The following is a 14,200-nucleotide window of genomic DNA, read 5'->3' as shown; positions in this document are numbered from 1 at the left end:
CAAGAATAAAAGGTTTCTGAAAACCCAAAAACCAAAAATTAATTAAAAATCAAACGCAACCCCAGTTTCCCCATCTGTAACATGGGAATGATAAAAGTAGCTGCTTCATAGGGTTGTTATGAGGATCAGCTGAGAATACTTATGTGAGGTGTTCTGCAAACCTGAAAGAGCCTGTCCTAGTAAGAACCAGGTATTAGCATACGTAAAGTGCTTTACAAACTTCACAGCACTATATACATTAGAAGTGTCAAGTATGGGGCCTACTGCACTCCTGAAGTGCACTCTAACATTAAAATCTAATTAGGGGGGGCGGAGCCAAGATGGCGGAGTAGAAAGACGCACATACACATAGCTCCGAACCCACAAACCACAGAACGGCTAGAGGGGACCAACCCACGGTGAATTCTGCACCCAGAGGCCACGGAATATTGGAGCGAGGGAGATTTCTGTTGCGGAGAGACCTGCAAACCTCTCGCGGGGGGTCCTTCGCGTTGTGGACTGGGCGCCGGGACTGGGAGCTGAGTGCAGCCCTGCAGCGGCAGCGACACCGTGAGGAAAAGATCCGAATGGGCTACGGGGATGAGATATCCTGCGGCCAAGAGGGTCCCTCCACCCACAGAGGGACCTGCAAACCTCTCACAAAAGGTCCATCGGGCTGCAGACGCGGAGCCCAGCCCAGACCTGCGGCGGCCGCGGCTCTGAGAGGTACAGATCCAAGCAGGCTTTAGGGACAGGATCTCCAGCGGCGGCACAAGCCCCCCCACCCACAGGTGACGAGGGTCAGTGAGAGAGTCTCTTTGGCGGGTCGAGAGGGGAGTAGGGTGCCCCCATGGCTCGGCCCCCCCCCCGGAAATAGAAGCTGAGAGGCGGCTGCAGACAGGGGCTCCCCAAGCGGGCGGGAGCCTGGATCCATTGTGGAAGGTCTGTGCATAAACCCCCTGAGGGAACTTGGCCTGAGAGGCGGCCCTGCCCCCACCTGACCATCTGAACTTAATTCTCACACTGAATAGCAGCCCTGCCCCCGCCAAAAGCCCTAAGGCTAGAAGCAGCATTTGAATCTCAGTCCCCAAACGCTGGCTGGGAGGACCAGGAGGCGAGGTGGGTGTGAGGAGAATATTCAGAGGTCAAGCCACTGGCTGGGGAGAATGCCCAGAAAAGGGAAAAGAAATAAAACTATTGAAGGGTACTTTATCGGAGAAAAGACACCTCCTCCCTTCCTTTCTGACGAGGAAGAACAATGCTTACCATCAGGCAAAGACACAGAAATCAAGGATTCTGTGTCCCAGCCCACCCAATGGGCTCAGGCCATGGAAGAACTCAAAAAGAATTTTGAAAGTCAAGTTGGAGAGGTGGAGGAAAAACTGGGAAGAGAAATGAGAGGGATGAAAGAGAAGCATGAAAGGCAGATCAGCTCCCTGCTAAAGGAGAACCAAAAAAAGGTTGAAGAAATTAACACCTTGAAAACTAGCCTAACTCAATTGGCAAAAGAGGTTCAAAAGGCCAATGAGGAGAAGAATGCTTTCAAAAGCAGAATTAGCCAAATGGGAAAGGAGATTCAAAAGCTCACTGAATAAAATAGATCTTTCAAAACTGGAATGGTACAGATGGACGCTAAGGACTTTATGAGAAAGACAGATATCACAGAACATAGCGAGAAGATTGGAAAAATGGAAGATAATGTGAAATATCTTATTGGAAAAGCAACTGACCTGGAAAATAGAATCAGGAGAGACAATGTAAAAATTCTGGGACTACCTGAAAACCATGATCAAGAGAAGAGCCTAGACATCATCTTCTATGAAATTATCAAGGAAAACTGCCCTGAGATTCTAGAACCAGAGGGCAAAATAAATATTCAAGGAATCCGCATGAAAGAGATCCAAAAAGAGAAACTCCTAGGAACATTGTGGCCAAATTCCAGAACTCCCAGGTGAAAGAGAAAATATTGCAAGCAGCTAGAAAGAAACAATTCAAGTATTGTGGAAATACAATCAGGATAACCCAAGATCTAGCACCCTCTACATTAAGGGATCGAAGGGAATGGAATAGGATATTCCAGAAGTCAAAGGAACTAGAACTAAAACCAAGAATCACCTACCCAGCAAAACTGAGTATAATACTTCAGGAGAAAAAATGGTCTTTCAATGAAATAGAGGATTTTCAAATTTTCTTGATGGAAAGACCAGAGCTGAAAAGAAAATTTGACTTTCTAACACAAGAATGAAGAGAACCATGAAAAGGTGAACAGCAAAGAGAAGTCATAAGGGACTTACTAAAGTTGAACTGTTTACATTCCTACATGGAAAGACAATATTTGTAACTCTTGAAACATTTCAGTATCTGGGTACTGGGTGGGAGTACACACACACACACATGCACACATGCACACATACATAGAGACAGAGTGCACAGAGTGAATTGAAGAGGATGGGATCATATCTTAAAAAAAAAATGAAATCAAGCAGTGAGAGAGAAATATTGGGAGAAGAAAGGGAGAAGTTGAATGGGGCAAATTATCTCTCATAAAAGAGGCAAGCAAAAGACTTATTAGTGGAGGGATAAAGAGGGGAGGTGAGAGAAAAACGTGAGGTCTACTCTCATCACATTCCACTAAAGGAAAGAATAAAATGCACACTCATTTTGATAGGAAAACCTATCTCATAATACAGGAGAGTGGGGGACAGGGGCACAAGCAGGGTGGGGGGGAGGATGGAGGGGAGGGCATGGGGAGGAGAATGCAATCCGAGGTCGACACTCATGGGGAGGGAAAGGATCATAAGAGAATAGAAGTAATGGGGGTCAGGATAGGATGGAGGGAAATATAATTAGTCCTATACAACACAACTAGTATGGAAATCTTTTGCAAAACTACACAGATTTGGCCTATATTGAATTGCTTGCCTTCCAAAGGGAAGGGGTGGGGAGGGAGGGAGCTAAAGAAGTTGGAACTCAAAGTGTTAGGATCAAATGTAATGTTCTTACCACTGGGAAATAAGAAATACAGGTTAAGGGGTCAAGAAAGCTATCTGGCCCTACAGGACAAAAGAGAAGATGGAGACAAGGGCAGGGAGGGAGGATAGAGGAGAGAGCAGATTGGTCACAGGGGCAATTAGAATGCTTGGGTTTGGGGGGGGAGGGGATAAAAGGGGAGAAAATTTGTAACCCAAAATGTTGTGAAAATAAATGTTAAAAGTTAAATAAAAAAAAAAGAAATTAAATCAAGAAAAAAATCTAATTAGGGAATATCTAACAAAATAAATAAAGCTGTGATATGGCATAGATGTTCACTTGTGGTTTTTAAGTCAATATGTGGCCCACAGGGATCCTTACTTAAGGTTAAACGGCCCTGGTTTCTGCTGGATTTCAGCATCACTTATACACATGGTAGCTACTTTCATTCCTTGCACGTGGTAGGTGTGTATTGTGCCCATGACTCTTTTTCCTTATAGAAGCTTCTTCTCTGACATCAAGCAGACCTGCCCACTGCCTGCCTTTGTCACATAGGAAGAGGCACCTTTAACATATAATAACAATAATTAACAAATAATTAACAAAACTCCATTTTACAGATGGAGAAACTGAGACCCAGGGAATCAAAAGGACTTGCTTAGAGTAGGCATTTAATAAATTCTTGATTCCCCTCATTCTCACAGCGATGACATCAAAGAGCTTGGATTTAAACCAGAACAGGCCAGGCCAGGAAGAGTTGGGCTTTTTCCTCTCCAAGCCCTCTGTGAAATGCTTTGCAGAGAAGGCATGCACCCCCAGGAATACAGAAGGAGCTTTCAGCCTTCTACTGAGACTGGTTTCACAAAGTTTAACAGCCTAAAGTTGCTGCTGTGGGTACCAATCTTACCAGAGGTGATTAACAGTCCTTCTCCTTTTCTCACGGCTCCTCTTCCCTTGTGGCAGAGGCAGGCAGTGGGCAGGTCTACGTGACACCGGAGAACCAGCTGCTCTACTACCCCAGCATCACCTACGCCATCATCGGCAGCTCTGTCATCTTCGTACTGGTGGTAGCCCTCCTCGCCCTAGTGCTGCATCATCAGCGGAAAAGAAACAACCTGATGACGCTGCCCGTGCACAGGCTGCAGCATCCCGTGCTGCTGTCCCGCCTGGTAGTTCTCGACCACCCACATCGCTGCAGTGTCACCTATAATGTCAATAATGGCATCCAGTATGTGTCCAATCAGGTCTACCACAATTCCCTGGACTTGGACTCCCCTCCCTCCTACTCAGAAGCCGTGCTGGACCAAAGGTGGGTATCTCAGAAAAGTCAATGAACCTAATAGCACCCAAAACTGAGGCCTGACTTTTATTTTTAGTCTAAACCTGAAATTTCATTGGTATAGGAAATGCCATTGGCCATTTCTTTGTCATAGTTTCCCCATCTAGAAAGATATCCTTCCAGACACAGGAGCCATCCAACTCCCGTGTAGTATCATAGATATAGAGTGTGAAGGGGATCTTAGAGACCACTGAGTCTAACCCTCCCTCATTATACAAATGGAAAAACCAAGACACAGAGAAGTTTTCCAAATCACAGTGCTTGTCAGAGTGAGGTAGAATTTGGATCCAGGTCTTCCAAGTCCAATGGTGCATTCACTATTCACACTGCTTCTACCTTTGTGACCTCAGGCATTAGTAACAGGAAAACATGAGAACAAACTAATTGTTCAATATATAATTATGTATCATAATGTAATGATATAAATTCAATCCATTATAATAGGATTGAGAAATGGAAGGGACCATGATGGTCAGACATTCTCATTTTATAGGTGAGGAAATTGACCTAAATACTATAGAGAAATGACCACTGGATCTGAAGTCAGAGAATCTGGGTTCAAACCAGATCTCTCACTTACTGTATTTGTGATCTACAGCAAGTCATTTATTCTCAGTTAATTATTTAACACTGGCCAAGAACTGGAAATTGAGGGGATGCCCATCAATTGGAGAATGGCTGAACAAGTTGTGGTATATGAATGTAATGAAATCCTTTTGTGGTATGAGAAATGACAAACAGGAAGACTTCAGAAAAACCTGGAAAGATTTAAATGAACTGATGCTGAGTGAAGTGAGCAGAACCAGGAGAACACTGTGCACAGTAACAGCCACAGTGTGTGAGGACTGATTTTGATAGGTTTAGCCCTTCTCAGCAATGCAAGGACCTGAAACAGTTCCAAAGGACTCACGATGCAAAATGCCATCCACATCCAGAGAAAGTACTTTGGAGTCTGAATGTAGAGCGAGGCAGACTGTTTTCTTTTTTGCTTTATTTTGTTTCTTCTTTCTCATCATTTCTCCCATTTGTTATAATTCTTCTCTACAACATGACTAGTGTGAAAATATGTTTGATAGGAATGTATATGTAGAACCTATATCAGATTGAAGACTATCTTGGGGAGGGAAGTGGAGAAAATTTAAAATTTATGGAAGTGAATGTTCAAAGCTAAAAATAAGTTAACAAAAATAATTAAACAGAATAACAATAACAATTATAGTAATTAATTTAATATGGATTAATCTCAAAGCCAAGTGGCTCACTGCTCAGCTCAGGCACAGTGGGAGACCTATAAAAATCCAGTCTTTAGTCCACAGAGTTTAATATGGGTTAATCTCAGTTTCCTTATTTGAAATACAAAGGGACTATGCTTGATGGCTTCTAAGGTCCCTTCCAGCACTGGGAGTATGACCTTATGTATATAGAATCATAAATTTAGAACTAGAAGGGACCTCAGATTCCTAATTTATTGATGAAGAAACAGAGGCTCATGGTTAAGTGACTTGTTCAAGGTCACACAGTCCTGAAATAGAAAGAAGAATTCATATGATCCTGATTAAAACCCAGAAAAGACCTGAGATGTCATCGAGTCTAGCCACCTCATTTTACCCATCAAGGAATTTTGGCCCAGACAGGTTAAGTGACTAGTTGGGGGACCCAAAGTGGCCAGCTCAGCTATTCATTATACTGTGCCCCAAAGCAAATCACTTGCCTTCTCTGGTCCTCAGCTGCCTCATCCATAAATGAGGTCGTTGAAACAGGTGACATCTAATGTACTTCCCAACTCTAAATCTGTGGTCCTAGATGCTATAACCATTGTTTCTTTCCCTCGGAGGCCAAGCTTCAACATCCATAACATGACAGTAACTCTTCAGGCTTGCATCAAAGGTAGTTGGCATTGCTCCCCTTGGACTGTAAGGCCTCCTCTTTATGAATAAAGACCAAGAACAAAGATGTTGGGTCTTTTATTAAGACTGTATGTCATACCAATCTTAGCAAGGCATGGAAGCTAAGATTGGGCTCCCTTCTTGGGCAGCATCGCCATCCTCCTTGTCCCATGGATTACATGGGAATGGCCCTGTGGTCCTTGGTCCCATCGCCTGAATTCCAGCCCTGCTGGAGATGTTCTTGCTATGTGGCCCCTCCATTTCAGAGTGAGGAAATTATGTCTTGAGAGCCTGAGTGTAGTGGGAGAGGTCATATCCCTATTGAATTACATCATTCTGAGGATGTGGTTTGGGCTCTGCCTGAAAAATCATAAGGAGACAGGACAGAATATCTTCCTCTATTGCCTGAGTTGTTTTGTTTCAAAACCACTGAAATAAACTGATCCTTGGGATCATCTTTTCCATATAAGGAAAGATCAATAGACATATCAATTAAGCACTTGGTATGTCAGGCTGGTCCTGCCCTCAGAAAACTTCTGGGGAGATGGCGTGTCAATTACTAGGTACATACAAGAGTAGAAGGAAGGTAGCTTTAAAAGAAAGGCTTAAGTGACTGGGGGGACTTGGAAGCTCTCAGCAATTGAACTGATTCCTGAAGGAAGTTAGGAGAGGGTCCCCTGTTTCTCCTTTTAAGACAGTTTGAAATGAAGACTTCCTAAGAGGAGCATCCCTTTGCCAGTACCGCAGTCTCTGATTGATTCTTTCTCCTACCTTTCTCCTCCTTCCTCTTCCTCTCCCCTTTACAGCAGACCCCCGTGGTTCGACCTCCCTCCTCCCCCCTACTCTTCAGAAGGTGACTCCTTGAGTCAGACAGAGCTGCCCCCTTACCGCTCCCGAGCTGGGAGTGCAGCAAGCACCAGCCCCACAGGAGACGGGGGACTTCTCAGCATCTTCAGCAGTCAGCCCCGGGACAGCAGCAGCTACACTGACCACCCTCATCCGTCTCCAGAGAGAACGCCAGAGCCAAGTGACTCACTGCTCAGCTCAGGAACGGCGGGGGAACTGTAAAAATCCAGTCCTTTTTTAAAAGTCCATATGGGTTAATCTACTGTGGCTTGTTACCATTTTGCTATCTTTGTGATTGTGGTTGGCCCTCGATCTTTAGGAGATCACAAGGGGATGGGTCTGGTGGACTTGGAGGGAGGGAGAGAAATGGGGCATTTTTCCAAAGATCCCAGTTGATAAGATTTGTATTTTACCATTAGGTCACTCCTGCACTATTTCTTCAGCCTCCCATGATCACAAGACTCCCTATTCATGATGGTTCTCTGGCTCCCCCCACCTCCCCACTGTCTCTTCCCTCTCTCTTCTCTTCTCTGTCCCTGTCCTTTCTCCTTCTCTCTGTTTCTCCTCTCTTCCCCCTCATCTCTCTCCTCTCCTCTCTCTGTCTCTGTCTGCCTGTCTTTCTCCTTCTGTCTGTCTCTCTCTGTCTCTGTGTCTCTGTGCCTCTCTCTCCTCTCTCCCCCTCCTTTCTCTCTCTCTCTCTGTCTCTTTCCTCTCCTCTCTCACTGTTTCTCTGTCTCTGTCTGTTTCTCTCTGTATCTCTCCTCTATGTCTCTCTCTGTGTCTTTCTCCTCCCCCCACCCACCTCTGTTGTGGTCATTGGAGTGTCCTGAATTTGCTGATGGAGAAAAAACAGTATTTTTAAATATTTTGAAGAACAGTCTTTTGGGATGGTTTTATCTGATCCAAAGACCAGGATGGACTATTGTGCCCTAATGCTACTTAATACTGCTGTATGCTTTGGATCAGAATAGGAAGGACATGGAGACCTGGGAGACTGCAAAACTGGTCTGGGAAGTATCAGTGGCACTAGGAAGTGGTGGGCCTCTAAAGCACTTGATGTTCTATGTGTTCTGCACCCTCGTTGGCAGGGACCCCTTTTCAGAATCATATTTTTAAATGCATAAAACAGGTAATAATAACCACCATTTACATAGCACTTTGATGTTTGCAGAGTGCTTTACAAACAAGATCTCATTTGACCCCAGGTGCTATTATTATCCCCATTTTGCAGATGATGGAACTGAGGCAGACAGAGGTAAAGTGATTTGTTTCCCCCAGTGTCACACAGCTAGGATCTGAGACCAGATTTGAACTGGGGTCAGTCCTGACCCAGGTCCAATAATCTCTCCATTGTACCACCTAGCTGCCATTCATTTTTATGCCAAAATACATAGGATTATAAAGGAAACCAGTTATCTTAGAATAATTATCAAGACTTTTTAAAAAAAATAAATTCACTGACCTCAGATTAAGTAGTCTAAAGATGCTCAGGTTTCCCCTAGATCCTTCAGCCTGGGATGTTGCACTTAAGGAATGATGCTAAATGAAATGGCTCTTGGAGCAACCCTGACAGGGAATCAGCTCTGAATCAGTTCCAACTTGGGCCTTCTCTCCCACAGTCCCATTGACCTCATCATACCATGGGGCTCCAGTCCCTAAAATGTATTCCCTGATCCTGAGATGGTGAATGGCAGGCAGCAAGTGCCAGGATAAAGTGCCCAGGGTCTCCCATCCCTTCCTGGGCAGATTTCCTCTCCAGTGATCACAATGATGATAACTTACAAGAGGCGGTGTAGTGTGGTAGACAGAGAGCTGACTTTGGAGTCAGGAAGACCTTAGTTCAAAGTCTGCCTCTCCTCCCACACTGGATGTGGGAGGAGCAAATCACTTCTCAGTGCCCCAGGCAACCTGCTAAGACTAAGCTGTAGAGTGAGTGATATTTTAGGAGGTGGGCGTGAGGGTGTCCTCCAGGAATTCCCCACGGTGATGAATTCACAGGTCCAAATTTTTTTCAAAAGAATGAATGAATGAAATAAAACCTAATTCTTAGTATTTTAAAGGTTTCAAAGTGCTTTATGGAGGTGATTTCATTTGATCCTCACAACAACCCTCTGAGGAAGGTACTACAAGTATTACTATCCCCATTTACTGATGAGAAAATTGAGGCTTATGGGGGATGAAGTAATTTGTTTGCACTCATATAGCTAGTAAGCGTCTGGGGTGGGAGCTGAACCCAGATCTTTCTGCACTAAGAGCATGCTCTTATCCATCACATTAAACTGTCTGTCCCTATCACAGTCAGCCCAGGCTTCCATTCCAAAGCCATATCCATGATTAAAAATGTTGATTTGAAGACCGGATGTGTTGACCCCTGACTCCAACAGCCTTAAAAATATCTCAGTTTTGAACTCTCTTGAGAGCCAGCGTTCTTATTAGAATGTAATCTCCTGTTGCCTTCGTATCCCCTCAACACAGAACATGCCTGGGCCATAGTTGGCACCTAATTGCTTGTTGATTTGAACCAGGTAGATGGGTGAGCCCCCATCAACCCCACAACACTACTTCATTCCCAGAGACTGTCTGTCCCTCCTCGGGCCACCAGACACCTATCAACATGGGAGCTTTTCCCTCCTTTGGAAGGTGTAGGCAGCAGGTAGTGAGTCAACAACACTCATTTGGACTTCTTTCCAACCCCACCCCCAACCGAGGCCAGAAATACATTTAAAATGGTGTGTTTGTGTTTTCCCTTCTAGTTAAGGGCCTATTTATATGTGTATAGGAAAGGTGTACTTTTTTTTAAAATGTGGTCCAAAGAGAGTTCGATGTTAAAGGAGGTGTTATGCCTTTTTCATCCAGAAACCTTTGGTAACAAGCCACACTTGACTAACCCACGTGCTAGGAGTTTGTGCACTTAACGCACTTTGGGGGCTATTATTTATCGTATTCTTGAAGGAAGTAGAAACAGAAAAACGTTCCTCTCTCTGATCGAGGCACTGTGCTGGTAGGCTTTTGACCTTGACCATGGACTGAGGAGGGAGGCAATGGGGGCTTAGGGAGGAGAAGGAAGCAGTTCACCATGCCGGAATAATGGGAGAATTGTCTACCCACCTCCTGTGATAGAGCCCTATGCAACATTTTGTCAAGTCACACTGATGCCTGTTACAACTGGAACCGAGGGACAATGTCTTGGAGAAGCTATGAGCCAGACCACTCACTCACCTGTGGGCTCCCTTCCTTGGTTAAAGGAAGGCAAATGGTGTATATGATCCAAATGACTTATTAGAATGTTAACTGTGGGTGATGAGGGAGGGATGGGGCTAAGAGGAGAGGTTTGCTGGATTGACCTTGTTCTGAAGCAAATGATTTTGAGGTACTTATAAGAGCTAGCTAGACACTCTGGAATTTTTAATGAAGGACAACTAGCCATGTGTCTTTCCTTCTGAGATAGCATCATAGTGATTTTGTCTATGGACAAGTGATTTTAAAAAAAAAGTTCTGGTTGCAACATGAGTTTTAAAGAAACCGGCTGGGTACATCATCTCCTCGAAGTCAGATTGATTGGTTTTATTTCAGCCCTTTGATAGTTCAAGGGAACATCTTCCATTGTTCTAGAAGTCAGTCAGGGAAAGGATTCCAATTTTAATTAATAGGGCAGTGAGTTAATCTCGTGGTCTCTCCAGCTTCTAGACATCTTAGAGAAGACAAATGGTCTTCACAGATAAGGAAAAACTATTAATGATGAAAGAACACAAGGACATTTTTATTACAGGTTTGATTTTTTTTAATGAATGCTGTAAAAATATAAATAGGGCCTCAGAGCTGCCATTTTTTCCCCTTGAGTAGGCACACAAGTGGCCAGCAGCCATTCTTATCTCCTTCCCATTGGGAGAGGTTACTTCACACACTGCAAAAGAAAGAGAAGCTGGACTGTGTTCTAGAAAGGGAGATCAGCTGCGTAGACCTGCTATTTCCCAGGACTAACTTGCCCCGGATGCCTCTGCTTCAAAGTCCCTCCTCTCCCTCCCTACCTCAATGCTGACATTTTAGGCAGAAGAAGAAAAAGAAGGAATGGGCTGTGATGGTCAGCGTCACTGTAAACTGGAAGGTCGTGGGTTTGGGGGTTGTGGCCGTGTTGTTGTTTTTTCATTTTTATATTCTTGAATAAACTTGCAGTTTCAGTTTCACTCTTGCTAACAGTGTTGATGCTTCTTGATCTGTCTTTTCCACTCTATTAGGGATATTTATTGGATCATGCCCAATAAGTTGTTTCTGTCTGTGCCTGTTCCTCTGTTCCAAGCATTGGTAATGGCGTTATTTCTGAAACTATTTATACCTCAAACAAAAAGAAAAACAAAAAAGAAAGGAATAGTGAGATGAGGATATACAAATATGCAAAGTAAACTCGATTGTCTCCTTGCTGACTTTATTATGGGGCCTATAATTCTCTTCCTTAAGACCCAAGAGGGTCTTAATCACACAATAATTAGAATACTCTGGCTCTGCAACCTACGACTTTGGTGACATTAAACAAGCCACTAACTTCTGTGGGCCTCAGTTTTCTCATCTGTAAACTTAACGACTCAGCCTATATGACCTCGAAGGTCCCCTCTAGATCTGTGACCCCACACAAGGCAGAGGACAGAGAACTGAACTTAGGGCATAAGGCCTGGTTTGCACCCCTCTAACCCTAACCCTAAATGAGGCAGCCCACTCCTCCTGCAAGCCTCCACGCTGCCAATGCTGCCTTCTCCATGAAGCCCTTCCTGATCCTACCAGTGCCTCCCAACTCCAAAACAACCTTCTGTTTACTCAGTAGACCCTGGATTTACTTTGCATGTGTCTGCTTCTTATGTGTCTTGTATATACTTATATGTGGATGAGCTATCCACACATTGGCATAGATGACCTCCAAGGGTCCCTTCTGGCACTAACAGTCAGCAGTAGTGACCAGCAAAGTGCTGGGCATGTGCCATTTGACCTTCACAACTATCCTGAGAGGAAGTTACCGTTATCATCCCCATTTTACAGATGAGGAAACTCAGGTAAACAAAGGCTAAGGGACTTGCCCAGGGTCACACAGCTAGTGAATATCTGAGGCTAGATTTGAATCCAAATCTTTGTGACTCCAAGTCCAGTACTTTATCTATTAGGCCATGTAACTAAAGTAAGTCAGTAATCCTAAGAAGCTTATAGTTATATAGAATTTTCCTGGTGTACAGTATAGCACTGATAATAGCAATAACAGCTAGCATGTAGATAGCACTTTAAGAATCACAAAGCACTTTACAAGTGTTTGATCGTCACAACAACCCTGGGAGTTAGGTGCTGTTATTATCCCAGTTTTATAGATGAGGAAACTGAGGCAGACAATGACTTGTCCAAGGTCACACAGCTAGGAAGTGACTGAGGCTGGATCTGAACTCAGGTCTTCCTGACTCTCGGTCCATTGCTCTATCCCCAGTCCCACATAGGGCAGAACTGGGGTTAGAAGTAGGATGGGGGGCGGGCAGGCATGTCAGTTCCAGCCACAGTGGCATTGTTAATTTTGACACAACAGCCCTCTCCCACCTCCTTACCTTTGCACAGGTTCCTTCTGTACAAGATTAGCTAAGGGCCACCTCCTCCATGAGGCTTCTCTCATCCCATAAGTGCCTCTCTCACAACCCCACAAAGAGCTTGCATTAACTTTGTATGTATTTTGCATCCAGTTATATATGTGCATGTTGTCCTCCCTCAAAGAATGTCAAAGACGTTCATTTTTGTTTTTGTCTTTGCATCCATAGTGTCTTCCACATAGTAGGTGCTTCACAAATGCTTGTTGATCAGTTAACCCTTACTTATCTGTATATGAGCTTAGGCAAATCATTTAAACTCCAGGGACCTCAGTTTCCTAATCTGTAAAAACAAAATAGAGGAAGTTGGACTACATGACCTCCGAGGTCCTTTCCAGGAACCATGTATGTGGTCTCTTCTGACTTAATGACCAAGCATGAACTTTCCATATTAAATCCTTAAGATGAAGGCAGACCTTCTAGTCTTTAATCTCAGAGTGGGGTCATCTAGTCCCACCCATGTATGGATAGAAGTGTCTTCTCAATTGGAGAGGGAGAAGATGGCACAGGTATCCTCAGAATCACAGAAGCAGAAAGGACCTCAGCATCCTAGCCTGTCCCACTTCCCCCACCTGCCTTGTGGGGCAGCTAGGTGGCACAATGGTACTGTGCCAGGTCTGGAGTCTGGAAGACCTGAATTCAAATCTTACCGCAGGCACTTGCTGGCTGTGTGACAATGGACAAGTCACTTAACCTTGTTTGACTCAGTTTTCTCCTCTGTAAAGTGAGCTAGAGAAGGAAATGGAAAATCACTCTAGTATTTTTGCCAAAAACACAAAAAACCCAAATAGGATCACAAAGAATCAGACTTCCTTCAGATATTCTGAAAAGAATAAACCTAGGCATAACAGCTTCTTTGCTAATAGCAACAAGTTAGGCTCCTGAAAAGAACGCAGCACATAGTACAGCCACCAAGGAGAGAGGCTGTCTGGAGACCTGATACTCACAGCCTCTAATCCCATGCTAACAATACATAGGGCAAGTAGTAGCCTCTTATCTGCTTAGCATCATAATTTAATTGCTTTCTACTCTTTGAAAGCTTTAGATTAGTTTTGGTACCCAAAACCTTTGGGGGTGGAAGGCGGGGGGGGGCTTTCAGTCATAGACATCAGGAGGCGAGAGGTGGAATTGACAGAAGATGCCAGGGAGCATGTCTGTGTGTGTGTGTGTGTGTGTGTGTGTGTGTGTGTGTTTCCAGTCAGAGGGATGGTTGGGGGGCCCTGTTGACATCAACATGGCTGAGAGGTTGGGTTATTGATTGGAGCTCTAATAAGGAGCTGCTCTCAGCCATATGGTGCTGACTGGACAGTTCTCTCCCAAATCAAATTCCTGTGACCTCTCCTTCCTCTCCATCTGGGTTCATTTGTCATCAAGGTGCACTCTGGGAGAAGATGACACAATGAGTAATGACAAAGGCCTCAAACCCAAGCAACCCAAGGCCAGAGCCCTGGAAGCCAGCCTTGGCTGGCCCTGGTTTGCTTCAGTCTCAGGTCCATCACCTTTTCTCACTATACTTCACACTTAGAGGTGGAAGCAATGTTCCAGATCATCTGTTTAAAAAAGTGGAG

At 44.4% G+C, this 14,200-nt stretch overlaps 1 protein-coding gene across 17 annotated transcripts in view; it reads left to right on the top strand.

Moving 5' to 3' along the window:
• The window catches only part of LDLRAD3 (low density lipoprotein receptor class A domain containing 3), a 272,380-nt gene extending 261,176 nt beyond the window's left edge, over positions 1-11,204 (top strand). For 13 of the 17 annotated variants that reach the window (XR_011969230.1, XR_011969231.1, XM_072619137.1 and 10 more), the window contains 2 exons: positions 3,913-4,258; positions 6,981-11,204. Coding sequence is in view for 15 of the 17 variants with exons in the window: in XM_072619137.1 (XP_072475238.1) it covers positions 3,913-4,258; positions 6,981-7,242 (608 nt within the window). In the remaining 2 variants the exon portion in view is untranslated. The remainder of the gene's footprint in view (positions 1-3,912; positions 4,259-6,980) is intronic. The other 4 variants (XM_072619134.1, XM_072619129.1, XM_072619126.1 and 1 more) reach the window with 1 other exon arrangement.
• Positions 11,205-14,200: the final 2,996 nt, after the last annotated feature.

This window comes from Notamacropus eugenii, chromosome 6 (genome assembly GCF_028372415.1).
Source record: "Notamacropus eugenii isolate mMacEug1 chromosome 6, mMacEug1.pri_v2, whole genome shotgun sequence".
In the NCBI taxonomy this organism is placed as follows: domain Eukaryota; kingdom Metazoa; phylum Chordata; class Mammalia; order Diprotodontia; family Macropodidae; genus Notamacropus; species Notamacropus eugenii.
The sequence above is the reverse complement of the archived record's forward strand: the minus strand, read 5'-3'. Positions and strand labels throughout refer to the sequence as shown.